The sequence below is a fragment of the Hippopotamus amphibius genome, chromosome 10 (assembly GCF_030028045.1).
Source record: "Hippopotamus amphibius kiboko isolate mHipAmp2 chromosome 10, mHipAmp2.hap2, whole genome shotgun sequence".
NCBI lineage: Eukaryota > Metazoa > Chordata > Mammalia > Artiodactyla > Hippopotamidae > Hippopotamus > Hippopotamus amphibius.
In genome coordinates this window covers 109,495,550-109,511,431 of record NC_080195.1, presented here as the reverse complement: position 1 = coordinate 109,511,431, position 15,882 = coordinate 109,495,550, and the positions used below count along the sequence as shown (strand labels likewise).

The 15,882-nt window shown below is 38.2% G+C and overlaps 1 protein-coding gene across 13 annotated transcripts in view; it reads right to left on the bottom strand.

Annotated features, from left to right (window-relative positions):
- TTC3 (tetratricopeptide repeat domain 3) overlaps positions 1 to 15,882 on the bottom strand; it is a 129,445-nt gene that overhangs the window by 71,611 nt on the left and 41,952 nt on the right. For all 13 annotated transcript variants that reach the window (XR_009047773.1, XM_057697443.1, XM_057697449.1 and 10 more), the window contains 5 exons: positions 15,404 to 15,467; positions 13,185 to 13,245; positions 10,332 to 10,416; positions 2,598 to 2,732; positions 1,863 to 1,943 (listed from right to left, as the gene is read on the bottom strand). Coding sequence is in view for 12 of the 13 variants with exons in the window: in XM_057697443.1 (XP_057553426.1) it covers positions 1,863 to 1,943; positions 2,598 to 2,732; positions 10,332 to 10,416; positions 13,185 to 13,245; positions 15,404 to 15,467 (426 nt within the window). In the remaining variant the exon portion in view is untranslated. The remainder of the gene's footprint in view (positions 1 to 1,862; positions 1,944 to 2,597; positions 2,733 to 10,331; positions 10,417 to 13,184; positions 13,246 to 15,403; positions 15,468 to 15,882) is intronic.

Here is a 15,882-nt window from a genome sequence, read left to right as displayed (position 1 = left end):
CATAACCAAAATGATTTAGCTCCAGAATGAAAAGTTGGCACTGAACTCAGACAACCAACCAATGAGCATTTAACTAACACACAGACGGCCCAGTGTGTGCTGGCTAACACTAAAAGGTGTGAACTCAGGGTAAAAAGATTGATTTAGATGCAAACACATTATAATATACCCTAGTAAGTGCTGATCCCTTGGGATCACAGGAATTCCAATGATGTTGCCACAATGTTTCATGACATAAGACAGGCCAATGCTCTGTCTTAAATACAGCTCTTTAGTAAAAACTTCACAGAGCTTAGAGTACATTCTTTCGAATATTCTCAACAGAGGAAGCCTCTGGGCTTTGAATGAATATTGTTTTGGGAAAAACCCAAAAGACACAGCTCAGAGCAATACTGGCCACTCCATTGTGGGTGAAAAAGGAAATGTCACTACAAAATGGAGTTAAGAAGATTTGAGGCCAGTTCCAAAGCAAGCATTTCAAAAATGTTTACGCAAGGGCTGTTCTGGAATAAATACACCAACTTCCTTCTGGGGATACTCTGAATGATGAAATTCTTTAAATTGTCTAAGTTCTATCATATCTATTTTTTTTTAATCATAAGTAAATCAAAATAAATAAAAAATGTAATAAACTATTTCTTCAATTCCAGTAAGGCAAAACACAGTAAGATGTTTATTATTACTCTGCCAAGAATAGAAGGATTGAGATCATATATTCCTGTCTCCAACAATCCACTAGAAAATAGAATGAGAGTCCCTAACGGAAGACATTCAACTGTCACATCAAGAACAAGGAGAGGTCACAAGGAAAAGGAACCTCAGGCTCTGTGGACCACAAGACGACCTGATCCTTATTAGATAGCAATTAGGCTTAAGCCCCATCTAGCCTAGGAAGCCTGGAACCCAAGTTGGTAAAAAAGATATATTATTCCTGAGGTAATTCTACAGCCATTTCAACCTTTATCAAAAACTCAAAACTGTGGAAAGCAAAGTATGAGGCTGAGCAGTGCAGCTAAGTAAGCTTTCAAGGAGAGCACTGAAGAACCATGCGTAATGGAAACCATGTGGCTCACACCCATACACAGATCGCATGTGGTCATGGGAAGACTGAACGCTAGAAAATAAAACATCCAGGTACTTACTATCCAGAACTAAGAGCTATTAACATTATCATCTTTACTACGATTTAAAAAATAAAACAGTATAACACAAAGTTGAAATCTTCTTTTTCAACCTCCCCAAGTCCCATTCCTTTCTTCTATCACTAAGTGCAACCATTATCTTAAATTTGATGTACGGCTAGTCCATGTTTTTTTAACTTTTACAAGATGCACAGATAGCCATAAACAATACATAACATTTTCTTTAGGTTTTCCAAATTGCACATAAGTGGTATCACAATGTTTACAACATTCTCCAACTTGCCATCTTCCCTCAACATGTTTCCAAAATCTATCATGACCCATCAGATCCTTTACTTTTTATACAAACAAAACGTAGATGCTCACTGGTGGTCTGGCATAACTTTTTTCTAATGGAAACACAAACTAAATTTTCTTTCCAAAAAAAAAATCAAAAACTAAATTAAATTTAGGTATTTCAGAAAAAGTTATCAAGAAAGTACATGGACAGTGCTCACTAGACTTATTGTGATAATCATTTAATGACATACGTAAGTCAAATCACTATGCTGTACACATTAAACTTATACAGTGCTGTGTGTCAATTATATCTCAATAAAACTGGAAGGGAAAAAAAAAGTACCCAGAAGGAAATAGGCCAAAATGGAGAAACTATTTTAACATATCTTCTAAAATTAATGGCATATTTTAATTGTTTATTGTCTCTGTTACCAATCTTACCTCAGGCTGTCCTATTCCAAGGAGTGAAATGGCAAGTCCGTAGACTACTAAGACGTAGTTAATCATGGCCAGGTTCAATTGCTGTCAATACAAATGCTCCAGTTAAACATCTGAACATAATTATGCTCAATTTACATCATACCAACCTGTTAGCCACAACGGTAGAAGAAGCATAAAAAAATCTTACTAATAACTGTGGGATTAAAGACCAAACAGAATTAGAAAATATATTTCGCAAAGATATGCAGTTACTTTGCTATTAAGTATTTAAAACACAGAATCACTGTCTCAGAGTTCCTTGAAGGCATTGTTCAAAACAGAGTAATTGATGTCATATTCTTTTGCATATAAATAGAAAGAGTAACAGACTAAGTTATTTGCTCTCTTACAACCCTGCATAAACTATTTACCTAGCTAATACTTTCTTTGTAAATGAAAAGATGTGACTAAAGTGAGTCCAAATCCTTGATTTAGTGCTCTAATAAGAGAAAAAGCCAAGAGTTCTAAGGAACACCAACTATAGCCCAGGGAGAGAGTCTAACTGGGCTGTATACCGAGTGCAACCATAAAGGCTGAATCAGAGCATCCTCTGATTCTCACAACCTGGAGTAGATTCACCCGATCTCAGCACCGTCTAAGGTACATTAACATGATGAAGTCAAAGTGTTGGTTCTCTTCTACATTCACCTGAAATGCATGAGCACTGTTACACAAGTTACCAGGAGGCACTTTTACCTTTATTTTTTGAGGATCTAAACCGTTGAGCAACTCTGTGAAGGCCTGCGCAGCACTGCGGCAGCGCTGCTCCAACAAAGCCGTGTAGCCATCCTGGATTAAGCTTCTCAGCATTTTCATTATATTAGCAAAATCCTGCAAAAAAGAAATTCTGTTTCAGTAATCCAGAGCTACACATACACAGTCTAAAACTTAAGATGGCAAAGTTTATCACTGGGCAGTTATACTTTTATAACTGATCATAAAATATGTAAATACCCAAAGCTACCCTTTATGCATTATACTTCCATTCTCAGCACAGCACCACAAAAATGGAAATTATAAGGTAGTGCTTCACTATCTTAATTCCAACACTTCTAGCGCTATCCATGACAAGAAAGGGTGGTTCCCTTTACACTGCATGGTGCTAAGCCGTGATCACTTTTCCAGACTAAACAGACAGTATTTGGAAGTTTTAACAGCTCAAATGGAGAACATCAGCCATCATTTAAATAAGTAAATTGCTTGGCTGAGACTATAAAAACTAGACAAATAAGAACAATCAATCAATTTACCAGCCACTACCAGATGTTAACAACTTCCCTCATGCCCTGGAACAGACCTTAATTCTCACCAAGAAATGGGTATTTCAATCCGCAGCTCTGCTCCTGCCTAACATGTACTGGAATGTAACTAGATAAAATTATCAGGAGAGACATTACCAGGTTAAATGCAAAGAGAAGAGAATAAGGAAAAAAATTTGCTATAATGTACCCTGAAATAAAGTGAGAAAAAAACTTTATAATTTGAACACACATGAGCACATACGTAACAATTTGAATTCAGAGTTTAGTTACATGACAATAGCTATAGGCCACAGAATTCCATAAAGACAGGAGAGGGAAGCCTACAGGCTGAGCCTAGATCTCCCCACATCTTGCCATACAAGTGTACGCTGTTCAAGGGGGCAGAAAACGCAAACATGCATGTGACATTCCTCACTGTTCCTAATGATAAGGATCCAAAAGGAGACCCCACGGCACACAGCAGAGGGAACAGCAGTCTGATCGCACCCAAATAAAAGCTGCCTACTGCCTTTCCTCCAATGAATCACAGTTTAGGAGAACTTTCCCCCAGAATACACATGGAAAAGAGCAGCTCTCACCATAAGCTTGGTATTTGCTGTACAGTATTTAAAAAGCTCAATGATGGCCATATTTATGTTAAGATATGAATTTTAACAGTTATAGTAGATGTGCTAGACGCACAAAAAACTAGTGTTTACTAGCCTTGAATAAACTGATTCCATTCTAATCTCTGTCATTCCAGAAAACAGATCCATTTGCCTCATGTTTCCATTGGAAATTACTTCTGTCAATACAGCACAAACAAACGGACTGCCCTGAAAGCCCCATGAGAGCAGGCTGAACGGCACTGTCAGTCTTCTGCATATGCAAGGCCTACAGAAAAGTATGTTAAATGAACAAATGAAGGCTCAAAATAACTACTGTTTTTATTTAAATACTCTTTTGTCCTTACAGGCTGTCTCTACTATTTAAGTCCTTCACGGTTTTAAGAATCAGTAAAGTCAATATAAAATGACAATTTTAAAATCTCCAACTGTAAGAAATACTAAAAATGCTTTTGTGCAACTAATTACAAAGCTGTTGAAACTGATCAGGAAACTGATTAAAAATGCTTCAAACATGCTTCATTCCAACAGTCCTTAATAAGATATCTGTCATATATACCTAACAGAGTTATCGGAATTTTAAAATGACCCACATACTGAAATGAGGGCTGTGTTCCACTTTAACATACATTCTGGGGGGTGAAATTTAACTCCAATATTTTATTTTAGATGAAATACAACTGTGTTTACATAAAGCACTGAATTATCAAAAGCAGACTCATACGAATCACATTTAACCAAAAGAAACAACCTTTCACTGATAATACATGGTCTATAGGTATTTAGTGACTGCACTAGTGATTAGCCAGGATTCTATAAACTCTGGACTCTGTTGTTTCTATTTCTTGAGTCAGGTTTTATAAGCTGGATTTTTTAGGAATTTGTCCATTTCAGCTATACACATTTTCAAATTTCCTAATATAATGTTGTTCATAATACTATTCTGATATAGTATTTGTCATATTAAAGAGTCTAGTAATGCAACCTTTTTCATTCTTTTTTTTTTTTTTTACAATAAACTGCATATATTTACAGAGTACAATCTGGTATCCCAGTCTCCCAATTCATTCCCCCCCCAACCCTCCCCACTTTCCCCATTTGGTGTCCATATGTTTGTTCTCTACATCTGTGTCTCTATTTCTGCCTTGCAAACCAGTTGATTTGTAACATTTTTCTATAGTCTGCATGTATGTGTTAATATATGATATTTGTTTTTCTCTTTCTGACTCACTTCACTCTGCATGACAGTCTCTAGGTCCATCCATGTCTCCAGAAATGTCCCAGTTTCATTGCTTTTTACAACTGAGTAATATTCCATTGTATATGTACCACATCTTCTTTACCCATTCATCTGTTGATGGACATTTAGGTTGCTTCCATGTCCTGGCTATTGTAAATAGTGCTGCAATGAACATTGGAGTGCATGTGTCTTTTTGAATTATGGTGTTCTCTGGGTATATGTCCAGCAGTGGGATTGCTGGGTCAAACGGTAACTCTATTTTTAGTTTTGCAAGGAACCTCCATACTGTTCTCTATAGTGGCTGTATCAATTTATATTCCCACCAGCAGTGCAAGAGCATTCCCTTTTCTCTACACCCTCTCCAGCATTTACTGTTTGTCGATTTTCTGATGATGCCCATTCTAACTGGTGTGAGGTGATAACTCATTGTAGTTTTGATTTGCATTTCTCTAATAATTAGTGATGTTGAGCAGCTTTTCATGTGCCTCTTGGCCATCTGTATGTCTTCTTTGGAGAAATGCCTAGTTAGGTCTTCTGCCCATTTTTTGATTGGGTTGTTTGTTTGATATGGAGCTGGATGAACTGTTTATATATTTTGGAGATTAATCCTTTGTCTGTTGATTTGTTTGCAAATATTTTCTCCCATTCTGAGGACTGTCTTTTCGTCTTGCTTGTAGTTTCCTTTGCTGTGCAGAAGGTCCCACTTATTTATTTTTGTTTTTATTTCCATTACTCTAGGGAATGTTCTTCCTCTCTTTTCCTCTAGGAGTTTTATAGTGTCTGGCCTTACATTTAGATCTTTAATCTATTTTGAGTTCATTTTTGTGTATGGTGTTAGGAAGTGTTCTAATTTCATTCTTTTACATGTAGCTGTCCAGTTTTGCCAGCACCACTTATTGAAGAGGCTGCCTTTTCTCCACTGTATATCCTTGCCTCCTTTGTCATAGACTAGTTGACCATAGTTTATCTCTGGGCTGTCTATCCTGTTCCACTGATTTATATTTCTGTTTTTGTGCCACTACCATACTGTCTTGATCACTGTAGCCTTGTAGTATAGCCTGAAGTCAGGAAGCCTGATTCCACCAACTCCGTCTTTCCTTCTCAAGATTGCTTTGGCATACAAATCATAAAATTTCTTGTCCTAGTTCTGTGAAAAATGCCATTGGTAATTTGATCGGGATTGCATTGAATCTGTAAATTGCTTTGGGTAGTACAGTCATTTTCACAACGTTGATTGTTCCGGTCCAAGAACATGGTATGTCCCTCCATCTGTTTGTGTCGTCTTTGATATCTTTCATTAGTGTCTTATAGTTCTCTGAGTACAGGTCTTTTACCTCCTTGGTTAGGTTTATTCCTAGGTATTTGATTCTTTTTGTTGCAATGGTGAATGGGATTGTTTCCTTAATTTCTCTTTCTGATCTTTTATTGTTAGTGTATAGAAATGCAAGAGATTTCTGTGTGTTAATTTTGTATCCTGCAACTTAACCGAATTCACCGATTAGCTCGAGTAGTTTTCTGGTGGCATCTTTAGGATTTTCTATGTATAGTATCATGTCATCTGCAAACAGTGACAGTTTTACTTCTTTTCCAATTTGGGTTCCTTTTATTTCTTCTCTGATTGCTGTGGCAAGGACTTCCAAAACTATGTTGAATAGTAGTGGTGAGAGTGGACATCCTTGTCTTGTTCCTCATCTTAGAGGGAATGCTTGCAGTTTTTCACCATTGAGAAGAATGTGTAATCTGCTGTTTTTGGATGTAATGTCCTATAGATATCTATTAAATCAGGCTGATTTACTGTGTCATTTAAAGCTTGTGTTTCCTTATTAATTTTGTGTGGATGATCCGTCCATTGGTGTAAGTGGGGTGTTAAAGTCCCCTACTATGATTGTGTTACTGTTGATTTCCTCTTTCATAGTTGTTAGCATTTGCCTTATGTATTGAGGTGCTTCTATATTGGGTGCACATATATTTATAACTGTTATCTCCTCTTCTCGGATGGATCCCTTGATCTTTATGGAATCCCCTTTCTTGTCTCTTGTAACATTTTTTATCTTAAAGTCTATTTTATCTGATATGACTATTGCTACGCCAGCTTTCTTTTGATTTCCATTTGCATGGAATATCTTTTTCCATCCCCTCACTTTCCGTCTGCATGTGTCCCTAGGTCTGAAATGGGTCTCTTGTAGACAGCATATATATGGGTCTTGTTTTTGTATCCATTCAGCCAGCCTGTGTCTTTTGGTTGGTGCATTTAGTCCATTTACATTCAAGGTAATTATCGAGATGTATGTTCCTATTACCATTTTCTTAATTGTTCTGTTTTTGTTTCTGTAGGTCCTTTTCTTCTCTTATGTTTCCCACTTAGAGAAGCTCCTTTAGCATTTACTGTAGGGCTGGTTTGGTGGTGCTGAGTTCTCTCAGCTGTTGCTTGTCTGTAAAGCTTTTGATGTCTCCATTGAATCTGAATGAGATCCATGCTGGGTAGAGTATTCTTGGTTGTAGGTCACTTTAAATATATTGCACCACTCCCTCCTGGCTTGCAGAGTTTCTGCTGAGAAAGCAGCTGTTAACCTGATGGGAGTTCCCTTGTATGTTATTTGTCGTTTCTCCCTTGTTGCTTTTAATAACTTCTCTGTCTTTAATTTTTGTCAGTTTGACTACTATATGTCTTGGCGTGTTTCTCTTTGGGTTTATCCTGCTTGGGACTCTCTGTGCTTCCTGGACTTGGGTAGCTATTTCCTTTCCCATGTTAGGGAAGTTTTCAACTACCATCTCTTCCAGTATTTTCTCGGGTCCTTTCTCTCTCTCTTCTCCTTCTGGGACCCCTATAATGTGAATGTTGGTGTGTTTAATGTTGTCCCAGAGGTCTCTTAGGCTGTCTTCAGTTCTTTTCATTCTTTTTTCTTTATTCTTTTCCACATCAGTGATTATCACCATCCTGTCTTCCAGCTCACTTATTCACCCTTCTGCCTCAGTTAATCTGCTATTGGTTCCTTCTAGTGTAGTTTTCATTTCAGTTATTGTGTTGCATATCTCTGTTTGTTCAATTCTTCTAGGTCTTTGGTAAACTTTTCTTGCAACTTTTCGATCTTTGCATCCAGTCTTTTTTCAAAGTCCCGGATCATCTTCACCATCATTATTCTGAATTCTTTTTCCGGAAGAGTGCCTATCTCCTCTTCATTTAGTTGTTTTTCTGGGGTTTTATCTTGTCCCTTCATCGGGTACAAAGTCTTTTGCCTTTTCATTTTCTCTCTTTCTGTGGCTGTGATTTTCAGTTCCACAAAATGAATTACTGCTGATACTGTCTGATTCTGCTGTCTGCCCTCTTGTGGAGGAAGCTGTCTAGGAGGCTTGTATGTGCTTCCTGATGGGAGGGACTGACGGTAGGTTGGGCTGGGTGAGCAGAGCTCAGTAAAACTTTAATTTGATTTGGTGGGTAGAGCTCAGTGACACTTTAATCTGCTTGTCTGCCAATGGGCAGGGCTGTGTTCCCACCCTGGTGGTCGTTTGGCCTGAGGTGACTCAGCACTGGAGCTTATAGGCTCTTTGGTGGGGCTAATGGTGGACTCTGGAAGGGCTCACGCCAATGAGCACTTCTCAGAATCCCTGCTGCCAGTGCCCCTGTCTCCTCGGTGAGCCACAGCTGCCCCCCACCTCTGCAGGCAACCCTCAAACACCAGAAGGTAGGCCTGGTTCAGTCTCCTATGGGGTCAGTGCTCCTTCCCCCAGGTCCTGGTGAGCACACTTTTTTGTGTGCCCTCCAAGAGTGGAGTCTCTGTTTCCCCCAGTCCTGTGGAGGTCCTGCAACTGAATCCCACTGGCTTTCAAAGTCTGATTCCCTGGAGATTCCTCCTCCTGTTGCTGGACCCCCAGGTTGAGAAGCCTGATGTGGGGCTCAGAACCCTTACTTTAGTGGGTGGACTTCTGCAGTATAACTGTTCTCCAGTTTGTGAGTCACCCACCCAGCATTTATGGGTTTTGATTTTAATGCGATTGTGCCCCTCCTACCGTCTCATTGTGGCTTCTCCTTTGTCTCTGGATGTGGGGTGTTTTTTTTGGTGAGTTCCAGTGTCTCTCTGTCGATGACTGTTCAGCAGTTACTTGTAATTCCGGTGCCCTTGCAAGAGGAAGTGAGAGCATGTCCTCCTACTCCACCATCTTGATTCTTCTCCCTTTTTCATTCCTGAAGTTGTTTTATCATGTCTTCTTTTCTTTCTTTCTTAATCAGTTTCCATACTGATGTGTAAATTTTATTTATATTGTCAAAGAATCAGCTTTTAACTTTGTGGATACTTCTTTACCTGTTGTTCCATCTTCATTATTTTCTACTTTATTTCCTCCCACTTTCTTCGGGCTTTTTTTCTTGCTCTTGGGATGAATGCATCATTACTTTAAAAGTCTTTATTCTTTTAATACATACATTTAAGCATGATAATTTTCCTTCAAAGTAATATCAAAGCTGTATCCCTTGCATTTTTTAAGACATTTTCTTTTAGAGCAGTTTTAGGTTTACAACAAAATTGAGAGGGAGGTACAGAGATTTCCATATACCTCCTTGCTCCCTTACATGCATAACTTCCCCCACTATCAACATCATTCATCAGAATGGTATATACATATAAATATTTTTTTAACGAAGGATTAACCTACACTGACACATCATCACCCAAAGGCAGAGTTTGCCTATGAACCGTACAGTTCACTCTCGGTGCTGCACACTCCACAGGGTCAGACAAATGTATAATGACTGTATCTATCATTTATACTATCATACACAGGATTTTCACAGCCCTAAAAATCCTCTCTGCTCTGCCTATTCATCTCTTCTCCCTTAATGTACATTTTTCATTACTTACCAAATACCACAGAATTTTATATACAAAGTTATCTGAAATACCATTCAAAGAATAAAAAGTTTGCTCTTTAATGGTTTTATAGTAAGTGTGATAAAACCACAGGTGTTTAAACCTTTCAAACTGATTTAAACCTTCTTGAAATATGTGGCTTAAAAGTTAAAACTTTGGGAAGCAAAGATTCCCAAAACTTTACACGCTTGGGAAGACCTGCTTCTTCCTCTTCAATCTCTGGGAAACAATTCTGTTTTCAGTATTAACCATTAGTTAAATCTCTGGTTCACACAATTACCAAGTTAAAATACAAATTAGTAACAGTTTGGTTTCTCAGCCATCATCTATTAAATTATATGCCCATAACTAAAATTATTTTTAAAAAACCTTAAAGATGTACATGATTAGACTTAATTCACATGAAAAATGTTATGTTCAAAGACCTTCTTTTCCATTGAAAAAGCCTTTGCCTTTACCTGGTGTGCAGCTCTGGAAGATTTAGAAAACTGTTTCTCCAAGATGTTTTTCAAATCTACTGGTAAACTCCCTTGTGAGCCAGAACTAAAAGAGAAAAGCACTGTTTTGAATTATTTTAAAATAAAACAATCCTGCTTATCTTAAAAAAAAAAAAAACTGTTTATTGAAAGTCATTTTACACACTGAAAAAATGGAGAGTCACAAGTTCCTAGATAGAAATATTACCAAAATGCTAATTCTCTCCAAATTAATTTCTAAATCCAATAAAAATCCCTATAAAATCAGAGACAAAGGGGACCAAATGAATTGATTATACAGATATTATGAAAGAGCAGCTTTAAAAAAACAAAAGGAGAGAAATTGGTGGATTTACACCAATCACCTAAAGTTACTACAAATCTACAGTCATCAATAACAACAAAGTCATGACACAAGCAATGTGCCCAATAAACACTGCAAAGACAAGCCATCTCACGTGAACACCTAATAATAACCATTTCAGAAAGCCTGACCCTGGTGCTGGTGAGGGTAAGGAAGATTCAGGTACTCCAGGTGCTATTTTCTGACACAACTTCTGACACAAAATGTGTGGGGTTTTGACACCAGATACCTGTCATTTTCCACACCAATTCTCCAACACCAACTGAGTGTCCAACAATTCAATTCTGACACCAACCCTGGAGTTAAAAACTCAGGCCCCACAGGTTAAAGGTTCAGTCCCACAAGACTGCCCTAACTTCAGCCACAATGGGGTACCCAGGCTACCCACACTTCTGCCCTGCCGACTACAAATACAGGTTCCCGTGACTACCCTGTGGGTTCAACAATTCCCTAGGACAGCTCACAGAACCCAGGAAAGCACTCTACTTACCCTTACCAGCTTATTATAACGCATGTAAATTAGGAACAGCTCACTGGAAAAGATGCATGGAATGGCGGGCGGCTAGGGGGATGTGAGTCAGAGCTTTCATGCTGTCTGAGAGTGCACCAGCTCCCCAGCATTTCGATATATTCACCAACCCAGAAGCTCCCTGAGCCCCTATGTTTAGAGGCTCTTATTGACATATCATTACATAGGCATGAATGATTTAATTACTGGACACTGGTGACTAATCTCAATTTCTCTCCCTTCCCCTCTCCAAAGATCAGGGGGTAGGGCTGAAAGTTCCAACCAATCACAAACTCTGTCTTTCTGGTGACCAGCCTCAATCCTGAAGGTAAGGGCCCAGCCTTGAGTCACTCTATTAGTATAAACTCAAGTAGGGAGGAAGGGACTCATAATTAAGAAATAAATAAATAAATAATGAAAGTCTCTCTCATCACTCAGGAAACTCCCAGGGTCCTAGGAGCTCTGTGCCAGAAACTGGGGACATAGACAGAATATATAAATATTTTTATTATACCACACCCTCTCACAGCTTAGTAGGGATGTGAACACTGATTCTTTTGTGAGAGGAAAATCTGGCAATATCTATCAAAGTTAAAACTACACATCCCTGCTGACAGCAATTCCACTCTAGAAACTTCTCATTCCTGCAGCCATGAAAATGAAGGATGTAGATCTCCATGGGCTGAAACGGGAAGGTAGGCGAGGCATTTTGAAAGAGATAAAAGTAAGCTGTAGGCCAGGAGGGTCCTAACAGCAATGAAAATGGTACTACTAACAATGACAGCTCAAGTGCACTGAGCGTTTACTATGTTCCAGGGCTCAGAGTGTTTTATGAGGTTATCCCATTTAATTGTTAAACAACCTCATGAAGTAGACATAATCAAGAAAGAGCATTCCGTTTGAAAACAGAAACAAAATATCAGGTTTGAAAACAGAAAGAAAATATCAGGAAAATAAATTTATCTTTAACAGGTTACAATTATAACTATGCATTCCAAGAATGAGCGAGCACGAATTGCATTTTGGTTTCTTTCTGTGCAGAGAGAAGGGGGGTGAGGAGAAAGACACAGGACTTCTCTAACAAATAATAGAATAACATAGGGCATTTGGCCTTGCTCTGTATTTAACTTTTGTAACACCATCAAAAAATGGTCACTTTTTAAAATGGCGCTTTACTAATTTCTCTTAGTGCTTTGATATTCAAATCATTCTCCTTGAAGCACCTATCAAGGACTCAGCCTTAAGAAATGAAGAGAAAACTGAAAACTAGTGGGAATGAGGCAAAAATGGCTTTGCAGTTTCGCCAGCTTCACTTTCATTGATTTCATGACTTTCTGTATCTGTTGTAAGATTTACAATTTCACTTTGCAATCAATTTATATCTTTGTAGGTAATAGGGGATTACTATAAAGACTAGTGGCAAGAGTTCCTACTGTTAATTTGGGGGGCAGGGGCGAGCTGGTAGAACTAATTTTACAAGTGGTCAGTTCATTAGTAAATCCTTTCCTCTAATGGGATAATTACTCAAAAGGGCCTCTGAATATACACGTACCTATGCCAGTGTATGCAGAGGAAGTTCCCAGATGGTCAGGAGAAGGAATTGAGGGAGAGGTGAAATAAAGGGGACAGAGAAGGAGACTAAATTTTCACCTCATACTTATCTGAGTATTTTTTCCTCTTATGAGAATGTATTTTGGAATTTTAAAAAATTAATACTGATATATTTCATATTTTATGACTTTCAGAAATCGGTATTAACATCCAGGATTAATAATCCTTCAGCAAAAACGATCCTCTCCTAAAGACATGCCTTGATATTTGAAAGGGATTTTAGTACTTATCATAGTACACATGCGTAAAGGTACCTACAACTTGAAAGAGATTTATTTTTCTTTTTTCTTTTTTTCTTGACAGGAGGACATTATGGAAATAAAACAAAAAAACCTTAGGTAGAAAAACATACCTGAACTTCTCCAATTCATTGTTTCGGGATTTTTGTTTTCCTTTATATTTCGGAGGCTGACCTGCAAATACAAAAGTATTTGTTCCTGAAATCTGTACATAAAAATCTACAAGCTTGAAAGTAAAACAATTTTTTTAAGTGTAAATTGGAGTAAGAAAGCAAAGGAAGCAATACTGTGAGTCTAACTATAAACAAGTAAGCCAAAAAAAGAAGCTACTGATGTTTCTCTACATATGCTATAAAATTATTATAAAGATAAATTGTAATGATTACCCATTTAGTCCTACAGTAGACACAGACAAGATATAGGCTATAGTCCCTGTTCTCAGCTACTGTACAATCAGATGGGAATAAAAGACAGTAATTAAATAACAATCCGCATTACGAAGAAGATATGTTGCTACTGAAGTTATTAACTCCATAGTAACTGCTCTTGTAACTCCTAGAAGGAAAAAATCACTTAAGCTGGTGTGGCTGGGAAATACATTAGTGGGGATGCAGCGTTTGTATTTAGTTTTAAGGAACAAGTAGGATCTGCACAGAATAGGCCAAATGACGTTTATTTTAAGAAACACTAAGTACACCTGTGTGACTGGGTGAGTTGGGTAAGGATAGGCTGAAAGGGGCTGCAAGCCAAGCAGGTTGGTGTGAGTGTTTACAAGCCCAGTGCTTCTGACCCCGCCCCTCCTCCAGCTCTGTGAGCTCAGCCTCTATCCCATCGAAAGGAGTAGAGAGCCACTGTACACTCCGGGGCAGGGAGTCACACGTGCAAAGCTGTGTTAGAAGAGATCAGAGAAGGGATGGGGTGTCTCTGATGGAAGCTTTGGCAGAGATGGCAGAGGCAAGTCAGAGCCTATGTACTAGGGAGGGGGTGAAAGCCTGAGCTCTAGTGGCCTCAGAAAACAAAGAGAGTTGTCTAGAAAGAAAGAAGCTCTAGTTTGATTTCTACTGTGTGACCTAGGGCAAAACTATTTAATCTAACCCGGGACCTCAATTTCTTCGACTGAACAGATGCGGAAGTATGGATGGTATTTAAATTGTTTAAATGTGCCGTCTGATAATAATGGTCTAAGAAAAATCAGTAAATTAAGCTGTTCTCAGAAAAACTTTCCTCAAAAATGTTTCAAGTGCTATAAAGCCACATCGGGTAAGACAAACACCTGCATTTCCCCCTCTGTAACGGTGCTAAAGTGCTAACAGGTGGTTGGATATGCAGCACTGGAGCCTAAGAGAAGACAGAGCCGCAGGAAGTAAAAGACAGAAATGGCTGCCAGCAGTAAAAACACTGAAAAAATAAACAAACGAACTAAAAAATAAGAGAAAGGAAAAGAGGGCAACGGGATCACTAACTAGAAGGTCAACAATCTCACCACAATAACTCTGAAAGGAGCACAAGAAAGCTTGAGATAAGCAGCCTGTGTGTAGCAACAACCTTGAATCATCAAGAAAATCTGAATTCTCTCAAACTCTGTTTTTAAAAGGCAGAGAAGAATATAACCCACTTTAGAACAATTTCCCTCAAAAGCTGGGGGTATAAAGGGAGACTGAGAAATAACGAGGCATGGGTATCCACTTCTCTGGAACCCTTCATTTCCCAAAAATGCCAAGTAGATGAGGTCTGGCTGTGTGTGTCTGTGTATTTTCCAGATGCATAAATAAACATACACACTAAAGCACATACAATTTAAATAAACTAGTATTAGACTAAAGCATCCATTCTCAACAGGGGTGACATCACCCCCAAGAAAGTCATAACTGGTTACTGGAAGATGAAAAAAGTCTGTTTTTATATATAATGCACACATGTACATACAGTACATAAACAGACAAACAGTATCTGTGGTATTAAAGTTTCATGAGGAGAGGGGTAATTAGGGGAAAAAAGTGTCTAAAAAGGCTCTGGGAGCAGGTGGTAGATAATGAAATAAAAGTTGGGAAACACTGGCCCAGTGTAAATTAGTTAGCAGACCAGGAAGAGCACCATCTTTCCTTTCCATTCTTTATGTGGATTTCCAAAATTAAATTTATTAAATAATATGAAAAGACCGAGCACTGATTTCAAATAAACATTCAATGTTTTCTTGACATAGAAGCACTGGAGAACAATACAAGGAGAACAACAGCAAATATAAATGAGGCTCATGTGAATTTTAGGGCACAGAAGTTTAAGCAACACTACACTAACTTAGCAACAATTTACATAAGGGAAAAAAACTCACTTGACGGTGGTAGAAATTCAGGATGACAGTCACAATCATCTACCTTCAAAGCTTCATCTACCACCTACCATGAAAATAAAATTAGTGAGGCTTTCAAAAAAATACAGCCATGAACAATTCAACAGATAGATAATAACATGGAGTAGACCAGAATTTATCCAAGCGCCTAAAACACTCAGCTTTACCAAATGAATAAACAAAATAAGTACTGAATAATAAATACTGAAACAATACTATCACATCTTTCCTTATTCTCCTCTCCCTTAGGGAATACAGCCTCTTTGAGACTTTCATTATTAGCAACAAAAGGACTTTATGGTGGGTTGGGAAAGTTCCCTTCAATGCATACTACCCATCTAACCTGAAAACACCGATTCCCTTTTTTCCCCTCAAACCCTGGAGAGAAATGTAAATGTGAACTTGGTGATACCTGCTAAGCTTTGAGTACACTACAGTTCAAAGGAAAACTCAGACACAAG